Raw genomic sequence first — 22,458 nt, forward strand, 5'->3', positions numbered from 1 at the left:
TTTAAATTCCACCATTTAACCTTGAATCTTCTTCTAAAGTATTAGGTATATCAAAGATTATGGACTTTCCCATTCATCAGAGTAAAGCCATTTCATTTCTGGGAAGTGGCTGGATATGATGTTTAACAGGATGTTTCAATAAAAAGTATTCAAATTATTAGTATTTTACTTTAATTAAAATCATTGGTATTAAAAGCCTGGGAGTTCCTGTTGTGATGCAACAGAAACAAATCCAACTGGGAACCATGAGGTTGTGGGTTCAATCCCTGGCCTTGCTGAGTGGGTTAAGGATCCAGCGTTGCAGTGAACTGTGGTGTAGGTTGCAGATGCAGCTCAGATCTGGCGTTGCTGTGGCTGTGGTGTAGGCCAGCAGCTGTAGCTCTGATTAGACCCCCTAGCCTGGGAACCTCCATATGCCGCGGGTGCTGCGCTAAAAAAAAAAGACAAAAGACGGGAAAAGAAAAAACTTGCCTAGCCTTATTAACCAGCATCAGGGTTACACTTTACAAAACGACTCAATTTTGCTAAGGAATTTTGTTAGAGAATTTGTTACTGAGTGTAAAGATTCTCAATTATACTGTTTAGTTTAAATGAAATGAAAGAATAGGCTAGAATAGCATGAACTGTGATTCAGAAGGAACAGTAATTATTAAAAGGGATGAAAAGGAAGAAAAAGTGAAAGAGGCTTAAAAAGACAAAACCATTTAATGCATTTATGGGAAATTTTATAGTTTGCATAAATAAAAATATAAAAATTTAAGGCACAGTGAATAACTATATAAACATTATAAACTGGCCACTGTTGGACAAGTAGAAAAAGTAAAATTCAAGAAATGTAAAACCTTCATACATCATTATCTTCTACAATCAGGTAAGTTTCTGAGTAAACTCGTTTAGGATTTAGTGCCTCTAGGGAGAGCTGATTCAGATGCCTTTAGATATGCTTGCCTTCACTGGATAACCGAATAAGTATCTAAATTTGAATATCTTCTCAAATGAAGATAAAAACAAATTACAAGGAACATATCAGGTTAGCACTGTAGAGCTACTGGTAAACTATAATTTATGGTGACATTACATCATCTGAAGATTAAACCTCTAAGCACTACATTATATAGTTTATACCCATAACTAAAAGGATTATCAACACATACCATGAACCACTATACCATGAATCGATGCAACTGTGATTTCCTAATAAAGAATTACCTTTTCTAAATCCTTCAAATTTCAGTTAAAGAATTTAGTGGCCAGATGTTCATGTTCATTGATAAAAGACTTCCATAATAAGCCCAATGTGCCTTTGTTGTTTTTTTGAAGCTATACTTTATACAGATATATTTAGGATTGAAAGCTTAATACTATTTAGAAGGCTACTAACAACCATTACTCTCTAAAAGCCCTTTAGGGTTGTGAATAGGTTAAGAGCAGTGTTTCTGAAATAGTGCACACGTTTTTCCTTATTCACATTTAGTTATAACTCCACACATTTTTCCTTACCCACATTTAGTTACAAGTCAAAGTCATACACACATAAGATTCTGAACGTATACAGGAATATTTTCAAAATGGGATTCACATTATACATTTGTAAAACCTGCTAATAGCACAGTGGGTACAGAGATGGCCAACCTGGGTCGAGTAAACCATCCACTGTCGTTATGTCGAAGTGATGAATGACAAGAACTTAATTATGCTACCAATGCATCTTGTACACTATTTAACAGTGAGCCCCTGGAGGGTTTCGGTCTTCGTCTCTTCCTCACTCTCATCCTACAACTACTTGACCCATAGGAGGCACTCAGGGCTGAATGAGTGACATAACCAGCATGCCATATGGATAATCACTAGGTATCACCATTTGAATACAATTACATTAATAAATTCATCCCATTACTAGTGTTTTTTAACACTAAAACTTAGTTATTTAAGTCTAACTATTAAAAGAGAATGTAAGATTAAGTAGCCTTCATTAAAAAATGGAAAACCATCTTTATATTTGGTAGTGTATAAACTTGATCACCTTCCCATGAAATAAAATTATTCTCAAGGAAAGAAAGTTCAAAATGCTTTTATCTTGCTCCTTTTATTACACACTCAGTGAACCATCCTTAGTATGTAATGAATGGCTAGATATATAAACGTAAGACATAAGAAAATCTAGGGGGGGAAAAATCCTTATTTTTAATCTAAGACTACAAATACCAGCTCAACTGGCCTTAATCAGTAACTTACCTAATTATTTTTTCCTTATAAACAGACAAGCTTGATAATTTAACTCTTTTTAATTGGTGGTTAGGGCTCTAGAATGTCCTTAAATTTTTTTAAAGATCATTTTAAAACCAAAGTACTAATTTGACACAGTTAAAAGCATAGTACAAATATCCAAATTTCAAATCTGGCTTTTGATAGAGCCTAAGAATAAAGAAACACTTTTCCTTTGCAGATAACTTAATAATTTAAAGTATAAATAACTGTATTAAGTCCCACAGAATATAGAATGTGAAGTTTCTGGTTTAAAAAAAAAAAAAAAAAAACCTTAGAAGTTTGATAGTCATTTCATTCTACAGAGGGACAGGGACTGGATTTTGTTTGCTTTCCATAATTACTTCACAATCTCCCTCCATTTCAAAATTGAGATTCACAAATGAACTGGATACCAGTGTTTCTGGTTGATCTGACTGGACAGTGGAATCAGCCTGCATCTTATTTTGTTGGTACTGCCTTTCTGCTTCTTCAGACATTCTATTTTCTTCTTCTTCTTCTTCTTCCTAAAAAGAGGAAATACCAAGAATAATTAAAATGTTCAAAAGGAATAATATTTTTCTCCCATTTTCAGCTGCTTATGCTTTTCCTTTTTTAAATGAAAACAATAGTAGTGTCATTGTCCAATTCACTTTGGTCCAGTTAAGACAAGACATAGTTCCCTTTCCCCTGTTTCCAAATTGAAATGAAATATATGTATAAAATGTACATGGTAAAGTTATTTTTTTTATTGAAGTATAGTTGATTTACAATTCTGTGCCAATTGTAAGGTTATTTTTAAAACACAGTATAGCACTGGTTAGCTTAGATGAGGCCGGATTAACTTTGACATGAGCTGTATCTCTTTGGATTAATCTAAATTAAAAAAATTAATATCACTATAATTACAGGGTAGCAGCCTATTCTGTAAAATTGGGTGTTCTATTCACTTAAATGGTATATAGCATGGCTATTGTTCCCATAAGCACCTCATAGATAAGGCAGTTCCTGCCCTCAACAAGTTTACAATCTAGAAAGGAAGTTAAGATATGTAAGAAGACTATTAAGACAAAGGAATAAGCACTATAAAGATTTAGAGTAAATAACTTCTAGTCCCAGAACTACTAAATTCATGTAGAAAATGGCAGCATTTGCTTTGGTCCCTGCGGTATGGGTGTAGTCAGTAGAGTGAGTAACCTGTTAGGAAGATTCATTTAGAGCCTGCTTGAGAGAAAAGGAGAAAGCCCATTTAGGAGACTGTTGCAATAGTCCAGATGAGGTAATGAGGCTGTGTCGTGTTAAAAATATTTGTTCATAAAACATTTTTGAAACCACATAACAAATATAGCCAACTGACCTTTCCAGATTTCCCCAAACAGACAACATACCTTCCTGCCACTATATTCTAGCTTTACCTGGACTGCCCTCCCTATTTGCGTAAACGAGACTAATGACAGTTGTAATATTTATTTCAAGCTCACCCACATACACTAGGTGTTGGCCTAAGCATTTCCATATTAACTCCTTTAATGCTTAGAGCGACCCTGAGCATGGATGCTGCGATTTTCCCCATTACAAAGATGAAACTGCAGCTTATACAGGTTAAGTATTGCCCAAGGTTACAAAGTTAGAATTTGAACTTAGACCCTTGGTTCTTGAGAGCTAGAGCTCTCATTCTTTAAAGCTGAACTAATTTCACCTTCACCCTAAGACCTCACTACATCTGCACACAAAACTGCCTCATATGTTTGTGCCTTAACAACTGGCATTACACATTGCTAGCACTGATAATTTTCTGGGTGTCAAACCCATTTAGCTTCTCCCACATCCAATCTAATACATCCTAAGTACAGAGACTGGGTCTTGTTTCCTCATCTTAAAATTGGAATAATAATTAAAAGAGAGGTGTGAAGGTTAAATAACATATATAAGGCACCTCAAAGCACCTAGCACAATGAAATCTAACTATTATGCACATAGATACTAAGGCTATTTCAGCATTGAAAAATTCTAAAATATATGCTAATTTGATGAAGAAATTAATGACTCTAGAATGAAATGCCTAGCATAAAGGGGCTACCTTTGGGGCAGCTAGAGGTACATGTGTTCATTATGCAACCCATCAAGTTCACAGCAAACCAAACTGAATCAAGGAAATGGATAAAAAGGAAACATACCTCCTTCTTCATCCGGTAATACTCATCGATGGCATACTGGTATTTTGGGGTGCTGATGCCCAAAACAGACGCAATCTTTTCTCCAAGGAAGTCACATACTGAAAATACAAAAGTTAAATGGCTTATATAATTCCATAAACAATCCTTAAGCCCTTTCTATGTGCAAAGCACTGTAGGAATACAAAAGTTATAGTCCCTACCCTCAGGGAGACTATGAACGTTCACTACATCTCTTTTGTGTATCTTCCTTGATTTCCCCAAGAAACACAAGTGGCTCCTTCTGGCTCCCAATAACACTGCTCATACCTCTTATTATAATACTTACCACCAGGTATTACAATGATCTGTTAGATGTCTATTTCTTCAAGAAAAATACACTCTTTGAGAGTTGGTCTATCATTGGGCTGGCAGAAAGTAATGGATTATACTCTTAACAGTCACCATGTGCCAGGTACTGTGAAAGGTTAGACTCTAAGAGGCTGAAGAACTCGCCCAAGCTGACAAAGGAGATCCAATATTCGATCCAGGTCTGAATATAAAGTTCATATTCTTTTCATCACACCAGACCATCTAGCATAGATTGAGGGCTCAGTAAAATGTTTGTTGAATGAATTACTATTCAAACTTAGATCTAATAAAAGGCATAAAGTGCCAGAAGCTACAAAGGAGTCAAAATAGGAGGTGGAGGAAAACTTTATGACTTAAAATACATGTTTAAGAAGTTCCCACTATGGCACAGCAGGTTAAGGAGCTGGCATTGCCTCTGCAGTGGCTCAGGTGGCTGCTGAGGCATGGGTTCAAACCCCAACCCAGCCCAGTGGGTTAAGGATGCAGTGTTGCTGCGGCTGCACCATAGGTCACAGTGGCAATATGGATTCAATCCCTGGCCTGGGAACTTCCATATGCAGTGGGTACAGAAAAAAATGTTAATTTAATTTAAATTTAAATAAAAAATACATATTTAAGGAAATCTCTGAGGACATAGCAAGTTAAGGATCCAGTATTGTCACTGCCATGGCTCAGGTTCGATCCCTGGCCTGGGAACTTCTGTATGCCACAGGCACCACAAAAAAAAAAAAAGAGAGAAAATAAATAAAATACATATTTAAAGTTAACATGATTAAGTTGTAAATTGATAATTAATTTCTATCAAATATAATTTAGTTATATGTAAACTTAATAAATGAAATATTAATAAAATAAATGAATTATAACAACAGGCTTTAGAATAAGCAAAGAGAATAAGAAGAGTATCAGGGAAGCAAATGACAAAATAGCAAAGTAACTGCTAACAGAAAAGGTTTAAGAATATGAAAATTGGATATAAATTAGTACAGATATTTTTCAGTCCTTTTTTTTCTTTTTTTCTTTTTTTTCTTTAGGGCTGCACTTGAGGCATATGGAAGTTCCCAGGCTAGGGGTCAAATCAGAGCTGCAGCTGCTGGCCTACACCACAGTCATAGCAATGTGGGATCCTAGCCACATCTGGGACCTGTGCTGCAGCTTGCAGCAACTCTGGATCCTTAACCCACTGAATGAGGCCAGGGATTGAACCTGCATCCTTATGGATATTAGTTGGATATTCTTCTAGATATTAGCACATCTAGAAGCTGAAGAATGTTTTAAGGTTACGTACGAGCTAGATTAGTATCTTCCGACTAGTATCTTAGATAGCTGCTGAGAAGGAGGTAACTAACTCCTAAATGTTTCTTCTTCATTTCTGAAAACACCCTTTTTGGCAAAGCTTCTGTTCTTCGAACATAATGGTTATACAATACTCAAACAGAAAAGTAATACCTGAGAGGGTTGATGTGGCAGCACGAAGCATGTAAAACCATAAGTATGGGCCCCAGGTAAGTTTTGTCTGCAACAAAAGATTAGGTTAGCAGCATTCATACCTAAATTCATTGTATATTTTTAGGCCAGAATGAAGTAGTCAAATACTTGCTGAGCACACAGAATATTCTACAGACAGTACTATAAAAAGACTACAATCCAATAAAAAAACTAAAAGATTTGTAGGTAGAATGTCACAAAGACATTTTATATTCACCCATATAATTACCACCACCTTAAGCTCATTGAATAACAACAAAAAAAAGCAGAAGCCATTGAAATAAGTTCATAAGTCACAATCTTGATTATATGAGATAATCATAATCAACTCTTGATTATGAGTTGAAAATCCAGAGCCTTCCTTTCTCCTGTCTTGCTGCTGTTTGGTCTTCGCTGTTCAAAAGCACATCAGAGAGTGTGTACGGTCAATGGAAAGGGCTCTAAAGTACAACACATGGTTTAGTGGGGAAATTAAGGTTCAGAGAAATTAAACAGGATAAGTAAGCGCCTATCAAATGAACTTTTTTTTTTGTCTTTCGTCTTTTGAGGGCCACACCCACAGCATACAGAGGTTCCCAGGCTCAGGGTCAAATCAGAGCTGTAGCAACCGCCCTACACCACAGCTACAGCAATGCGGGATCTGAGCTGAGTCTGAGACCTACACCACAGCTCACGGCAACACTGAATCCTTAACCCACCGAGTGAGGCCAGGAATCAAACCCGAATCCTCAGGGATGCTAGTAGGGTTTGTTAACCGCTGAGCCACAACAGGAACTACCAAATGAACTTTTAATGGTGGGAAAATAAGTAACCAATAAGTGGCAAGATGAGTTTTCCTGTTTCTTGAAGGATTAAAAAGGGGCCAGAGTATATATAACCCAAGAAAAGTTTAATATATATTTGGTAGACTGGAACCACTGGCAGAATGCAATCTACACTACACACTTGCATAATTAACCTTGGCACTGTAATTTCAAAGAATACTTTTGTGAAGCTTAACACATGGTTTGTCTCTATGGATGAAACGGGTAATACGAGCATGCTTCATTATACCAATATTTTTGTTTACGAAAAGAAAACACAGTATAGACCCTACAAGCAATCAAATACATCAATTATTGGGGAGTTCCTATTGTGGCTCAGCGCTAATTAAACTGACCAGTATCCATGAGGATACAGGTTCGATCCCTGGCCTCACTCAGTGGGTTAAGGATCCGGCATTGCCGTGAGCTGTGGTGTAGGTCGCAGATGCAGCTTGGATCCAGTGTTGCTGTGGCTGTGGTGTAGGCTGGCAGCTGTAGCTCCAGTTAGACCCCTAGCCTGGGAAATTCTATATGCCGCAGGTGCAGCCCTAAAAAGACAAAAAAAAAAAAAGAATATCTGTAAGACTGAAAACTATAGACACTGGAAACAACTCTTTGTGTTGTTGAAATAAAAGTAGCTTTCTTTTCTGATATCTAAAGCTGATGAGGTTGCCAATTTCAGTGTCACTTTCTTTCTCCTGGTCCAGGAAAATTTTTCACCTAAAGGTTTTCAAAGTCATTTTGAGTGTCCACTGTCTTATCAACTTCTCATGCAAATTACCTTAAAAAATAAAGTTGCATATTTTAAATATTTTTTAAAAAGGAATATCTGTAAGACTGGGCAGATAGGTTAAAGCAGAGAGGAGAAAATATACAACAGTCTTTTGATGAAAAATAAGTATACCAAAGATATCGAAAGATACAGATTCACAGACATAGAGAATAAACTACTGGTTACCAGTGGGAAGTGGGGAGGGGAAGAGGCAAGACACAGGTAGGGAATTTAGTTGCAAGAATTTAGTTCTTTTCTCTGTAAAGAAAATACAGAGTTCCTGCCATGGCTCAGTGGAAACGAATCTGACTAGTATCCATGAGGATGCAGTGCTCAGTGGGTTATCCCTGGCCTTGCTCAGTGGGTTAAGGATCTGGCATTGCCATGAGCTATGGTGTAGGTCGCAGACGTGGCTCAGATCTGGTGTGGCTGTGGCTGTGGCTCTGGTGTAGGCTGGCGGCTATATCTCCGACTGGACCCCTAGCCTGGGAACCTCCATATGCCATGAGTGCAGCCCTAAAAAGACAGAAAAAAAAAAAAGGAAAAAGAAAATAAATGTTACAAGGATATATAGCACAACACAGGGAATATAGCCAATATTTTATAATCAACTATAAATGGAATATAACCTTTAAACATTGTGAGTCACTATGTTGTACACCTGAAATTTACATAACATTGTACATCAACTGTACCTCAATTTAAAAAAAAAAAAAACAGGCAAGCTATCTGAATAGGCATTTCTCTATGGATGATGTACAAATGGCCCATAAACACATGAAAAGATGCTCAACATCACTGGCCATCAGGGAAATGCAAACAAAACCATAATGAGATGCCACTTCACACCTACTAGGATGGTCAGGATAAAAAAGGTAATAACCAGTGTTGATAAGGATACAGAGAAATGAGAACCTTCATACAGCACTGGCAGAAATTTTAAATGGTACAGCCACTTTGGAAAATAGTTTTTTGAAGTTCTTCAAATGATTAAATTCAGGATTTCCCTACCATCTGAAAGTAGAGAATTCCTATGAACTCTTGCATATATGAACTAAAATTGTGTAAAGCAAAGAAGCAATTACCTTGGGACACATACTGCTAACAGCTGAACAAAATAAACTGAGATAAAGCACAGATGTTCACAAATTTCAAAGCTAAGGCAGCCTGATGCTGAGTGTAGTTCCCAAGGAAGGAGCTTCTAGTCACTTCTCTCACTGTTCAAGGCGTACGCTGCCTCTACAAGGGCTCACTGCACAACAAACTCTGGATGCTATTTTTGCTTTTCATCTTTTTTCATAAAAGCGCAAATCCTCTTTGGCTTTCTTTCAGTTAGCGAAAACAGGTACTAGTGTAGGTTTTCCGTAAAAGTGAAGTGGTGTAGAACAAACTTTCAAAAAGCAGAGGCTATGGGTATAGAGTTACCATGTGATCCAGCAATTCTACTCGAAGGTGCACACAAGAAAAATGAAAACACACAACCACCAAAACACCTGTACACGAATGTTCACAGCTTAATTACTCATAATAGCCCAAAGGCCAGAAACAGCTCCATTGTCCTTGACCTGACAAACATGGTATATCAAAAAAAAGGAATGAAGTCCCACATGCTATAGCATGGATAAACCTTGAAAACATTATGCTAGGTAAAAGAAGCCAGTCACAAAAGATCACATATTATGAATTCATTCATATGTAATGTCTATACTAGGGAAATCTATAGACAGAAAATAGATAAGTGGTTGTCAGGGACTGGGGAGATGGAGGGTTCTGGATTTCTTTCTTTTTTTTTTTGGTCTTTTTGCCATTTCTTGGGCCGCTCCCAAGGCACATGGAAGTTCCCAGGCTAGGGGTCTAATCGGAGCTGTAGCCACTGGCCTTCGTCAGAGCCACAGCAACGCCAGATCCCAGCCATGTCTGCAACCTACACCACAGCTCATGGCAACGCCGGATCCTCAACCCACTGAGCAAGGCCAGGGACCAAACCTGCAACCCATGGTTCCCAGTCAGATTCGTTAACCACTGAGCCACGACGGGAACTCCAGGGTTCTGGATTTCTTTTTGAGGAGATACAAATGTACTAAAATTGTGTTAATGGCTGCACATATCAGTGAATATACTAAAAACCTCTGAACTGCAAATTTTATTTTTCATTTTATTTTTTGGCTACGCTGACAGCATGCATAAATTCCTGGGCCAGAGACTGAACTCACAACACAGTGACCCCAACCACAGCAGTGACAACACTGGATATTAACCACCAGGCCACTGGGGAACTCCTAAACTGCAAATTTAAAATTGGTGAATGGTATGCTATGTGAATTGCATCTCAATAAAGCTTTTTATTTATTTATATGTATTTATTTTTGCTTTTTAGGGCTGCACCTGTGGCATATGAAGGTTCCCAGGCTAGGGGTCCAATTGGAGCTACAACTGCCAGCCTAAGCCACAGTCACAGCAACACAAGCCTCATCTGTGACCTATACCACAGCTCACAGCAATGCCAGATCCTTAACCCACTGAGTGAGGCCAGGGATCAAATCCACAACCTCAAGGTTCCAAGTTGGATTTGTTTCCACTGAGCCACGACAAGAACTCCTCAATAAATCTTTTTGAAAAAGAATTGCTGGGAGTTCCCTTCACGGCTCAGTGGTTAACAAACCCGACTAGGAGCCATGAGGATGTGGCTTTGATCCCTAGCCTCTCTCAGTGGGTTAAGGATCCAGCATTGCCGTGACCTGTGGTGTAGGTCGAAGACATGACTCAGATCCTGCATTGCTGTGGCTGTGGTGTAGGCCCGCAGCTGTAGCTCCAATTTGACCCCTAGCCTGGGAACTTCCATATGCCATGGGTGCAGCCCTAAAAAGCAAAAAGCAAAAAAAGAAAAAAAAAAAAGAAAAAATTGTTTAAATTGCCGAAAAAAAGAAAGGCTCTCCTGTGGTACAGCAGATTAAGGATCCGGCATGGTCACTGCAGTGGCTTGGGTCATTGCTGTGGTTCAGGTTTGATCCACGGCCTAGGAATTTCCACATGCCCCAGGAACTTCCACATGCCCCAGGCACAGGCAAAAAATAAAATAAATAAAAAGAGTAAAGCTTTAGGAAAATAGTAAGGATGCATTTTTCTTTATGTGATGCCTTTATTAACAGTTTCTACGTAAACAGAGGACAACTTTTGAGACAAAGACTTTTTAAAACAGATATACATAAATTTATACAGACAAATAAGAAACCCTTCAAAGTAATTTAAAAGAAAGGCGTTTATTTCAGCAATTCTTCCATTATATGAAACGCTTCTACAATATTCTGCATGCATACGGAACTGCCTTCAGAATATATTGCACAGAATAGAAGAGAATCTGGATCTGATATTTTTACTATCTTTTTAGAACCAAATCTGATGAAAAATTTGTAATAACATTTTAAAACAAAATCTAAATAATTCTCTATTCTACTATGTGAACTATCAAAATGACTATTTAGAAGAGCAACACTCCTTTTTTAAAAAAAAAGTACAGCCAGTCTTATAGTTTTACAGCCACATCTTTTATAATTTAGAAATGCTTAACTTAGCTGGTGAAGAATACAGACTTAGGCTCTGTACACTCATATCTTCTAAGCAAGTCTTGAGACAATATAAAAAAGAACCGACTGACAATTTCTAAGATTGGGGTGGAAACCACCATAGTGGTACAGTCTTTAATAAAGGGACTGGATTTCAAGCACTCTATTTAGAGAAACCTTAAAGAAACTATCCAGACTTACAAAGAACTTTGACACAAACTATTCAGACTACTGAAATACAAGATATATTTTCCACCCACACTGTGTAAAAATGCTGGTTTCTATCAAAATCATAACAGATAATTTTAAAACCAGAATATAGTTTAAACCTCAAATGCTTCCTTCCATTCAATGTTTAAGGGAAACGAATCAGTCAAAATAAAACACAGTAACAAAAAGATCATCAGTATCAAACCTACCGGATCAACAGTGGGTAAAACATCCTTCTTCTCCAGGCCATCGACCTCATCCTCATCTGTGCTGTATTCTTCCATTGTCTCACCACTAACGAAGTGGATGACTCTCCTTGGGACTTTCTTCTTTTTTCCTATGACTCCCAGTTCTACATTTTCAAAGCCTCTGTCATTATTCATCTAATGTCAATAATAAATTAAGGTAAGGAGAGTTTTGAGTGAGATGAACTTTCTTTCATACATATTAAAAAATTTTTTTGGTTGCTCTATTTTAGGGAATAAAGAAATACAAGCCGATCTTTAGATAGTTTTTTTTTAATAAAATAGATCATACACACAAAAGCATATTAACAGCATAAATGAAGTTTAATGAGTAATAAAGCAAATCTCTGCATACCGAGGTTAAAAAAAAAAAAAAACCTAACAAACTAAACTTTTGAAGTCAACAGCTAAGAAGTCAGGCACAACATTTCAAGTCATAGCAATTCCAAACTGTATAATGTGTGAAGACATGCTAGATGGACATTGATAATTTTAAAGAAGAATGCTAGTTAAGGAGGGATTCATGTGTAATATCAAAGGAAAATCACATAGATGCATACACATGTTAAGATGTATAAAATAAAATAACAGTTTGTATTAGGTAAACTGCTAAGTCTTTGGACTTGAGCTTAGCTATGGGTGAGCAAAACAAAACCAGTTCAGCTTAATTCTGAACCTCTCCTCTTTTCAAAACAAGACTCCCAAATTCAAATGCCTTTTAGGTCCAAGCAGTTACCAAAAATGAGTAAAGCTACAGATGAAGAGTAGATCTTTGGAGAAAGCATGCCCCAAATAAAGACATTAAAATTGAAAAAAAGTTAAAGCACACACATTGTGCAGGCCAGTGCACTCCTTTGTAAATCATATCTGGAAAGCACGACATCAGTGTTCTATATTTGAACTTCCAGATTTTTTAGTCACTATGACAACTGAGTTTTCCTGATAGTAAAAAAGATTTTACAAATTTTAAAATTATAAAAGTCCACGGAATTCTAACTACATCTAAATGTCATTTCTAGGGAAATACTAATTTTACCTCATACATGTAGCCAATGTTCCAAACTCAGAGTAAAGGCATATTGTGGGAAAGGATGAAGAGCTTTTCCATATCATCTTGCCTCAAGTTTCAACTCCTAAGAAAACTTTTGCAACAGTGGTTACCCCTGGGGTTAGGTACAAAGATGGGGGAGGAGGTCACGGACAGGGGTAGCCAAGGGGGCTTTTTATTCTTTCTGTATTTTGTTGTTATTTATTTTCCTGATGAGAATATGTTCGCGTATTACTGGTACAATTTTAAAACTAAAACTAAGCAAAATGATACAGGACTGTGGGATCGCTGTGATCAGAGTCCCTGTCAGTAGGATTCTCCAGGATAGTCCAGAGTGCAAAAATTTTGTCCTCTGTAAGGATTCTTACACTTGTAGATATGACCACATATCATTTAAACCCATGACTGCTGTTCAACCACTAAAAAGTTTCTTGAACTGCAATTGCAAAGATGAAATTGTACTGATAAGAATTGTGGACAAGAATTGCCCAATTAAGCAAGTATAAGTAACTTTTTTTTTTTTTTTTTTGGTCTTTTGTCTTTTTAGGGCTGCACCCTTGGCATATGGAGGTTCCCAGGCTAGGGGTCAAATCAGAGCCATAGCCACCCGCTTACACCACAGCCAAGCAACACCAGATCTGAGCCACATCTGCATCCTACACCACAGCTTGCAGCCACGTCAGATCCTTAACCCACTGAGTGGGGCCAGGAATCAAACCTGCATCCTCATGGATACTAGTCAGATTCGTTTCTGCTGAGCCACAATGGGGACTCCAAGTAACTTTATTTGTATGCATTGTTTCCTCTTAATCCTCTAAGGTCCTTCTTAGAAAAGACATCTGGTTCTTCTCTGTTCTCCACTTCCCAAAGGTAAATTTAGTCATTAGCCAGGATTTTAATCTAGGTATACCCAACCCAAAGAACACACATATTGTTCCAGGAGACACATGGACATCCCTGACAGAAACTTTAACTTCAGTATAGCAAACCGAGACCATGAAAACTTTGACAGCATGGGCAGATTAACCTGAAAAACTAAAAACCACAAACCACAATTCTCCCTAGCTTGTCCTGAGGTTTCAAACATACCCCAGCCTTTAATAATGGAGGATGAGGCCATTTGTTGTGTCCATAAATAAGATGGACAATAAACAGTCTACCTAGGCTACCTTTCTTCTATCCCTGGTCCCTAGGCATGGTAAGCCATTCCTACCCAATTTCATTTTTTCCCCTTGATATGAGGTTTGGTTTATGGTTGTCCTGACACCAGTGTCTCCTCTTGGACCATGACTTTTTGGATCTCTTTATAGGCAAGGGATTGTCGGAGGAGCTGGGTTATAGATCTCAAGTCATCATACTAACTGGATGTATCTGATGCCAAAGCAACAGTCCCAGTCAATGAACAGAATTGAGACCATCCACAATATATCACCATCCCTTATTCCACCCCCACTCCATCCCCATCAGAGCCGAAGTAGCTTCTCATTCTTCTTTTAGCCATCTTTCATTGGCTTAATTTTCTTTTCTAAGACACAGCATAGGAGAAGAGGTGCCTTTCATTGGCTTAACTGCTTTATATTCCTTGGACATTTCTGATAAATAAAAACATTCTGGTTGGGTCATAGTAACTGGATAAAAACTTATCTAACTCCATTAACTGAGTCTCGGCTCTGTTTTGTCCAAAAGGGACAAAGAGGAAGGCTGAAACATGATTCATATTTTTCATTCTAATACCAAAGTTAAGTATAAACAGAACTTTGAGTAATATTCTCTATACATAATACGTAATTCAAAATGGCATTTTATTTGTTCTAGTCATCACATTTCACATGAGGATTTTTATTAAAGAGACTTTAAACACTTTCTTTTAAAAGTTTAATATTAATTTTTGATACATTAAAACCATAATTTTAGGTGTATCATCTTAAGCAGAAGTGAATAAACTTTACCGATAAAGGACAGTTAATAAATATTTTAGGCTTTGAGAACCATGTAATCTCTGTCACAACTACAGGACTCTGCAAAAGTAGCCATGGACAATATACAACAAATAGGCTATGTTCCAATAAAAGTTTATATAAATCAGTGGCTGGTGGGATCTGGCCCATAAGCTATAGTTTGTCAACCCCTCATCTTAAGGAACCAGACTGGCAAATTAAATAAAAAAATTATGAAAGAATCTATGCCATGTGATTCCAACCTCTACTTGGCAAGGAGGTGAGTGGGGGGTTAATTATTTAAGGGAGGTACTGACGGGTAAAACAACCAGGAAATAATTTGATCAAAATTTCCAAAAATCATAAATGAAAGTTATTTCTCTGAATTTGCAAATGTTTCATTTTTACAGACAAACCAGTAAATTTGCAGGTAAGAAAATTTTCACTGTCAATTATACAAAGTCCATTTTAAAAAACTCCAAAGATCTGAGAAGACAATTTCCTAACACCAGGAAATTATGAGATGTAATGCCAATTAACATTTTATTACATTTTATGGTTAACTGTACTGTAAATCTGCTTATCCTGTTCCTTGGGACCTGATTTTAGCGGCAATTTTCCTTTTTTTTTTTTTGGCCATATCTGAGGCATATGGAAGTTCCTAAGCCAGGGATCAAATCTGAGCCACAGCTGCAACCTATGCCACAGCTGCCAGATTCTTAACCCACTGCACCTGGCCAGGGGTCAAACCCGTACCACCAGAGACAATGCCAGACCCTTAACCTGCTATACCACAGCGGGAACTCCCACAATTTTCTTTTTTGTACTTCCACAGCACCCAGAACTTTTTAAAAATTTGTATTACACTTGGAATTTATTCTGAGTAACCTTCCCCAAAAAGGTGGTTAGCAACATGGGAGTAGGCACAGTGTGTATCCTTCACTGCTATACCCTTTAGCCTAGAGATCCTGGCATATCCCAAGTGCTTGGTAGCAGAAGTGCTAAATAAATAAATGAATAAATACTGAAATTTTAATTCCTTTAGTAATATTGAAGCTAAGATTCTGGTTAAAGGTCTAGTCGGAGAAGCTGCTGAATGGCCTCATTTGAGACCTAAATCTAAACACAGACCCAGGCTCCTATCTCTGTCTCCTTCCCTTCATGGCATTTGGGATTTCTCAGTTCTAACAACCCAACGAAGGAGTATAGGACAGCAGCCTCTCCTTCCACCCAAGTCTCCACCTCACTGGCCTCTTCCCCTCTTACTTTGGTCAAATCCCTAGACATAGACCTGGGGAGTTCCAGAAATGTTTCTGCTTCAGGAATGTGAATGAGAGACCAAAAAAGGGATGTTAGAAAACTGCATAGTATGGACCCATCTGTGTAATAAGAAAGACTGTGTATGGATAGGAAATCCCAGAAAAGTACACAGAAACTTAGCACTTTGGGGGAGTGCGAATGTGAAGAACAAGTGATGGGGGTATTCCTATGACTTTGTACTTTTGTTCTACAGTCTTCTTTAGGTTTGAGTATTTATTTTGTTTTGTTTTGTTTTAGCCAAGAATGTGAAAATAAGATCACAGCACTAAGCCACAACAAAAGGACTCTCTTCAAACAACATTTATCTGATAAATTGGTACAGGTATGTATACTTTGCTATTAGAGAGATTCAGAACTGAAGCAGTGATGAAAGTAATTACAGTAGCAGAAGCAAAATCAAATGGAAAACACACCAAGCACTTTGGACTTAAAGGCTCTGTTCAAGTATACCTGTCAACAACAGGTCTCAACTGAACATAACAAGTGGCTTCCTAAGCAATTAGCATTGCCCCAAATTCCTTCTTGCAGGTTACCTTTCCCCTTCTTTTTTTCTTCCTTTTAGGGCCTCACCTGCAGCATATGGAAGTTCCCAGGCTAGGGGTGGAATTGGAGCTACAGCTGCCGGCCTGCACCACAGCCACAGCAACTCAGGATCTGAGCCGAGTCTGTGACCTGCTGTGAACACCACAGTTCACAGCAACGCCGGGTCCTTAACCCACTGAGCAAGGCCAGGGATCAAACCTGCATCCTCATGGATACTAGTAGGGTTCGTTTCTTCTGAGCCACAATAGGAACTCCCCTTCCCCCTTCTTAAGTAGAAGAAAAAACAATTCCATATAAAGACTAGCATGTGAAAAAGGGTTTTGTTAACACAAACTAAATCTTATTTGAACTTTACTTACGTTTAGGCACCATTCTCTAGGAATCTAAGTTTGGGGGAGATGTCTTACTAACATTCAGGTAGTTAGTCTCAAAAATGAACCTACTGAAAAGCTTTGTTCTCACTGGAAGGTCAGAAGATTTCTACACAGAAGCAACTGGAGGTTTTTAACATCAAAATTGTATACTCCTGAGCTGGTTTCAGATAAAGCCATTTTTTCATTAGTTTTACTTGGCCGAAGATCCCACACTACTACTTCTGATTACCAAATCCAAAATAAAATAAGCCTCCAAACATAACATAACTCCCTAGACTTATGCTGTCCAATACAGTAACCAGCAGCCACATGTGGCTAATGCTCACTTGAAACGCGGCTAAAATAAACTGAGATGTGTTGAAATACACAAAGGATTTCAAAGACTAGAAAGCAGAGAGAATGTGAAATTTCTCATCGATAACTTTCACATTAAATTACATGTTGAAATGTTTTTTGACAAATTGGGTTAAAATATAAAATTAATTTCAGTTCATATTAACTACATGTTGAAATGTTCTAATAAATTGGGTTACATAAAATTGAATATTAAAATTAAGTTCACCGGTTTCTTTTTACTTTTTTAATGTGGCTACTAGAAAATGTACAATTTACAATGCGGCTGGCATTGTACGTCTATTGGAGAGGGCAGCTCTGAGCCATAGTTACCCTTCTGGTGAAATGGGGGTGAACGCCCGCCTCAAGCACAAGTTATAAGGATTGGGGAGTGGGGGAGGAGCCTGTAAATGCACAGCATGTAGTTGCTATTAGCTAACCAAAGGGCAGATGCCAAGTCAGGCGCTCCCACAACGAGAGACTGAGAAATGATTTTAGCCAGCGTCACCTGGCTTCCAGCTAAAGGACAGCCTTTCGGGGACACGCCTTCTTTCTCTCGCTAGCAGACCTGAAGCTGCAACGTAACCCCTCTAAACACTAGGCCACCCCAGAGTCAGCGGGGCTGTCAGTGCAGGGGTTGCCAAGCAGCGATCCGACTGCAGAAACGTCTGCCCCTTCCCTCAAGCAGATGCTCGGAGCAGAGGCGGGGATACCGTGAAGAGGAGTCTCGAAACGCACCCCCGGCGGACGGCCTGCTCCGAGGAAGGCCGGGCAGGCCAAAAGCTGCGGGTGGACGAGGCAGACAGGCGGCTGGGCTCTCCCGGCCTCAGCCTCAGCGCCGCGGCAACCCTGCGCGGCCCCACCTACCTGCCCAGACGATTCCCTGAACGCCGAGGCGGCCGCAGCTCCGGAGACACCCACTGCTTCTCCTCCCTCCTCCCGGTTCACTGGCTCCCGGTCCATCATTGTCGCCGCGGCAGGACTGCTGGCGCTGGCGAGATACAAGGTCACGGCCGATAAGCCCACTTCCATCCTCCGCCTCCCCTCCCAGGCGCCGTCCTAGCCCGCTGTCACCGTCCTAGCCCGCTGTCCGGAAGTAAAACTCACCCCTAGCGCCCGCCTCGCGCCGCGCCCGAGCTCGCCACAGCGGGAGGGGCGGGGCGGCCTTGAGGTGGGGCCGGCCTGAGGGGCGGGGCCCACAGGCGCCCCGCCCCGCAGGCGCGACACAGGGGCTCCAACTGACCGCTGTCTGAACCGCGCAACAAATGGCTCCTGCGGGGCGGGGCCTTCTGCAGTACCATATCCGGCCCGGCCCACGTCCGGAGCTTGCTGCCTGGCACCACCAGTGACGTCATAGCTCGTACCTGAACCTAGAGGCCAGGCTTTGGGATTTCCGCGCAGCCACTCATCAGATGCATCCTGGGCAGTCACCTGCCAGGCCTTGTCTTCTGCACTCATGAGAACAGCTGCGTAGGGTGCTTCAAAGGCTTGTGATGAGATGTGGTTACTGAAAAAAATTTTTTGTTTTTTGCACTTGAAAATCTTTTTTTATTATAGTGTAGTTGATTTACAATGTTGTGCCAATTTCTGCTTACAGCAAAGTGACCCAAACATATCTTTGAAAAAAAAATTTTAATAAACGGCTCATGCTAAGTTTTCCATTTCTTACATGGATGATAGTCTAGCCAAAATACCTTTAAATAAGAACCCCAGGAGTTCCCATCTTGACTCAATGGTTAAGAATCCCACTAGGAACCATGACGTTGCGGGTTTGATCCCTGGCCTTGGTCAGTGGGTTAAGGATCCGGCGTTGCCATGAGCTGTGGTGTAGGTTGCAGACGCGGGTTGGATCTGGTGCTGCTGTGGCTCTGGCATAGGCCGGCAGCTACAGCTCCAGATTAGACCCCTAGCCTGGGAACCTCCATATGCCTCGGGAGCGGCCCTAAAAAGACAAAAAAAGAAAGAAACTCAAAGGCGAATTTGGTTTACCTTTGTCTGAAGTACTTAAGTATATGTCACTCTAGAAAAAATTAAGTGAGACCTGAAGGAGAACAAAGGGTAGCAGCAAACTTCTGTGTTAACGAATGTGAGGAATGATGTATTATCTATTTAGGGGGTTTTGTGTGTAAGAAGGAACATTTCAGACTTTTCCAATTTTTTCCCAATGTTCAACCAAATTAAAAAGCCATGATTGGCGTTCCCGTTGTGGCGCAGTGATTAATGAATCTGACTAGGAACCATGAGGTTGGGGGTTCCATCCCTGGCCTTGCTCAGGGGGTTAACGATCCGGCGTTGCTGTGAGCTTTGGTGTAGGTTGCAGACATGGCTCCGATCCTGCATTGCTGTGGCTCTGGCATAGGCCGGCAGCTACAGCTCCGATTAGACCCCTAGCCTGGGAACCTCCATATGCAGTGGGAGCGGCCCAAGAATGGCAAAAATACAAAAAAAAAAAAAAAATAAAATAAAAAAAAACTAGTTGGGCGTCTAGGTAAATAAAAATAAAAAACTAGTTGGGCGTTTATTGCAGTTTTAGTATGAGAGTTTTCACACAATTTTCACTAGTTGCAGAGGTCGAAAGTCAAATACATCATTTTGGCCATGGAGAAGGAGCTTCATTTGATACTTTAAATTCCATTTTCATGCCAAAGTTGATAAATTCTCCCCAAGTTATTGCCTAGAATATCTTCTATTCAGCATGGCACCAGCAGGACCAAGACCCCTACAACCTTAACTATTCCTTTCTCCTCCTGTGCAAAAGTTCTTTTTCCTTACTCTCTGCTTAATATTCTTGTATACTTTCTATCCTGCATCTAACTACGACAACCTAAAAAAAACCAAAAACCTTAAAAACAAAAAGTTATTTGAAAGCCATCTATATTTTTTAAATTGTGTGGAAATTCTTAGTCTATAGTCTGGTAATAAAATCAAATTAGTGTGTTGCTAATGCACACAAGTTTTAGTCACATGATCTGGTGCTGTTTGCTGGCATTAGCAAGGGATTGAGACAATCCAAAACAGCAAAAACAAACTCTGTAATAATTGAAAAGAAAAATAAAGAACCAATTGTTAAAGGCTTCATGAATTGGCTTTCATAAATAAAATGGCTCTACATTACATGTGCTCAAAATCCCTTTCCTCTTACTGGCAAGAAGGGTAATCAACAGCTTTTATCATTAAAAATTAGTGGAATGTTTTAAATGCATGATTTTATTTTGCAAATTGGCAATTAAAACATCAAATTTCAACTTTCACTGCTGAAGCAGAACTTATTTTCATGGTTTATGAGTACATTTCTCAGTTTACTGAAAATTCAAAATCCAAGTCATGGAGTTCCCATTGTGGCTCAGCGGATAACAAACCCGACTAGGATCCATGAGGATGCGGGTTCGATCCCTGACCTTGCTCAGTGGGTTAAGGATCTGGCGTTGCCTTGAGCTGTGGTGTGGATTGCAAACGCAGCTTGGAGTTGGTGTTGCTGTGGCTATGGTGTAGGCCACAGTAGCTGTAGCTCCAATTCAACCCCTAGCCTGAGAACCTCCATATGGCCTTAAAAAAAAAAAAAAAAAAAAGCAAAATGCAAGTCACATTCCAACATGAACCAGAAGTATTTCCTAGGAAGAGTTATTTTTTAACACAAATATGCAATTAAAGAGGCAGTCTATTGAGAGTTCCTGTCGTAGCTCAGCAGAAAAGAATCTGACTAGTAACCATGAGAACTCAAGTTCTAACCCTGGCCTTGCTCAGTGGATTAAGGATCCGGTGTTGCCATGAGCTGTGGTGTAGGTAGCAGATGCAGCTCAGATCCCAAGTTGCTGTGGCTATGGCATAGGCCCGCAGCTACAGCTCCAATTCAACCCTTAGCCTGGATACCTCCATCTGCCATGGGTACAACCCTCAAAAGACCAAAAGAAAAAAAGAGAGTGGTCTTTTGCAAGCGAACAACTATAGCAATAGAAAAACAGAGAAATTCTAGTGGTTTTATTTTAGGCATTGACATTTTTGTAATTATTTCCAGACTGTCATAGATCAACTAAAAGTGGACAACAAAGCATCATGCCAAATCTTCCACTTGGTAGTATAAGTTGTATTATATCACTATGACAAAAACTAAATTCGGGTATTACTAATAATTTACCTGAAAACATAACTCATCTAAATTTAGCATTTAATGATGCCCATAGAGCTAAAAGGTAAATTTAGATCTACCTATCTATGAAAGGCTGGGAAAACAAAGCTGTCAACTGTCAGCTGCCAACTATACCTACAGTACACCCTAAAAAAAATTCAGGGTGAACAATAGGATCAGGCATTCCGTGCTTTGGAAAAATACATAAACAGGCCCTTAAGTAGTTGATATATTTCAGGAATAATTTTTTTATGAACTTGGATTCTTGCATCTTTCCATACTAGAAAATCACTAAAATCAGAGAATCCCCACTGTGGCACAGTGGGTTAATGATCTGGCATTGCTGCAGCTGTGGCATAGGTCACGGCTGGTGGCTTGGAGTCAGTCCCTGGCCTGAGATTTCTATATGACATGGATGTGGAAAAAAAATCACCAAAATTATTAACTGAGATAATCTGTTCCTCATGACTGTCAGTGATCTTCTTCTGAGATGTATGCTTTTTTGTTATTGTTGTCTTTTGTTTTGTTTTGTTGCTTTTTAGGGCCATACCTGCAGCTTATGGAAGTTCCTAGACTAGGGGTCGAATTGGAGCTGTAGCCACCAGCCTACAAACACGCTGGAACTGAGCCATGTCTGCAACCTACACCACAGCTCATGGCCACACTGGATCCTTAACCCACTGAGTGAGGCCAGGGATCGAACCTGGATCCTCATGGATACCAGTCAGATTCGTTTCTGTTGAACCACTGGAACTCCATCCCCAAATATTTTGAGGTTCCTGCACCAGCCAAGAAGTAGACCTTCCTTATTCACCTGGTAAGGAACTCTGTAAGTAAGGCATCAGGCAATTTATTTTTGTTTTTAAGGTGATCTATGGCTCCATAAAGTCAATCAGAATTGCTTAAAGCTATCTGGTCGTATCCGAT

The 22,458-nt window shown here is 39.4% G+C and overlaps 1 protein-coding gene across 2 annotated transcripts; it reads right to left on the reverse strand.

Annotated features, from left to right (window-relative positions):
• Positions 1 to 686: 686 nt before the first annotated feature.
• FAM177A1 (family with sequence similarity 177 member A1) lies at positions 687 to 18,671 on the reverse strand. 2 transcript variants are annotated; one of them, XM_047797675.1, is made up of 6 exons: positions 18,513 to 18,671; positions 18,273 to 18,396; positions 11,815 to 11,988; positions 6,219 to 6,285; positions 4,422 to 4,519; positions 687 to 2,771 (listed from the first exon to the last, which is right to left on the reverse strand). In XM_047797675.1, the coding sequence occupies exons 2-6, from the start codon at positions 18,369 to 18,371 to the stop codon at positions 2,565 to 2,567; spliced, it is 645 nt and encodes a 214-aa protein (XP_047653631.1). In that variant the 5' UTR covers positions 18,372 to 18,396; positions 18,513 to 18,671; the 3' UTR covers positions 687 to 2,564. The 2 variants fall into 2 exon arrangements, with proteins under 2 accessions (XP_047653631.1, XP_047653630.1); XM_047797674.1 differs by lacking the exon at positions 18,513 to 18,671 and having other exon boundaries at positions 18,273 to 18,478.
• Positions 18,672 to 22,458: the final 3,787 nt, after the last annotated feature.

This window comes from Phacochoerus africanus, chromosome 9 (genome assembly GCF_016906955.1).
Source record: "Phacochoerus africanus isolate WHEZ1 chromosome 9, ROS_Pafr_v1, whole genome shotgun sequence".
NCBI lineage: Eukaryota > Metazoa > Chordata > Mammalia > Artiodactyla > Suidae > Phacochoerus > Phacochoerus africanus.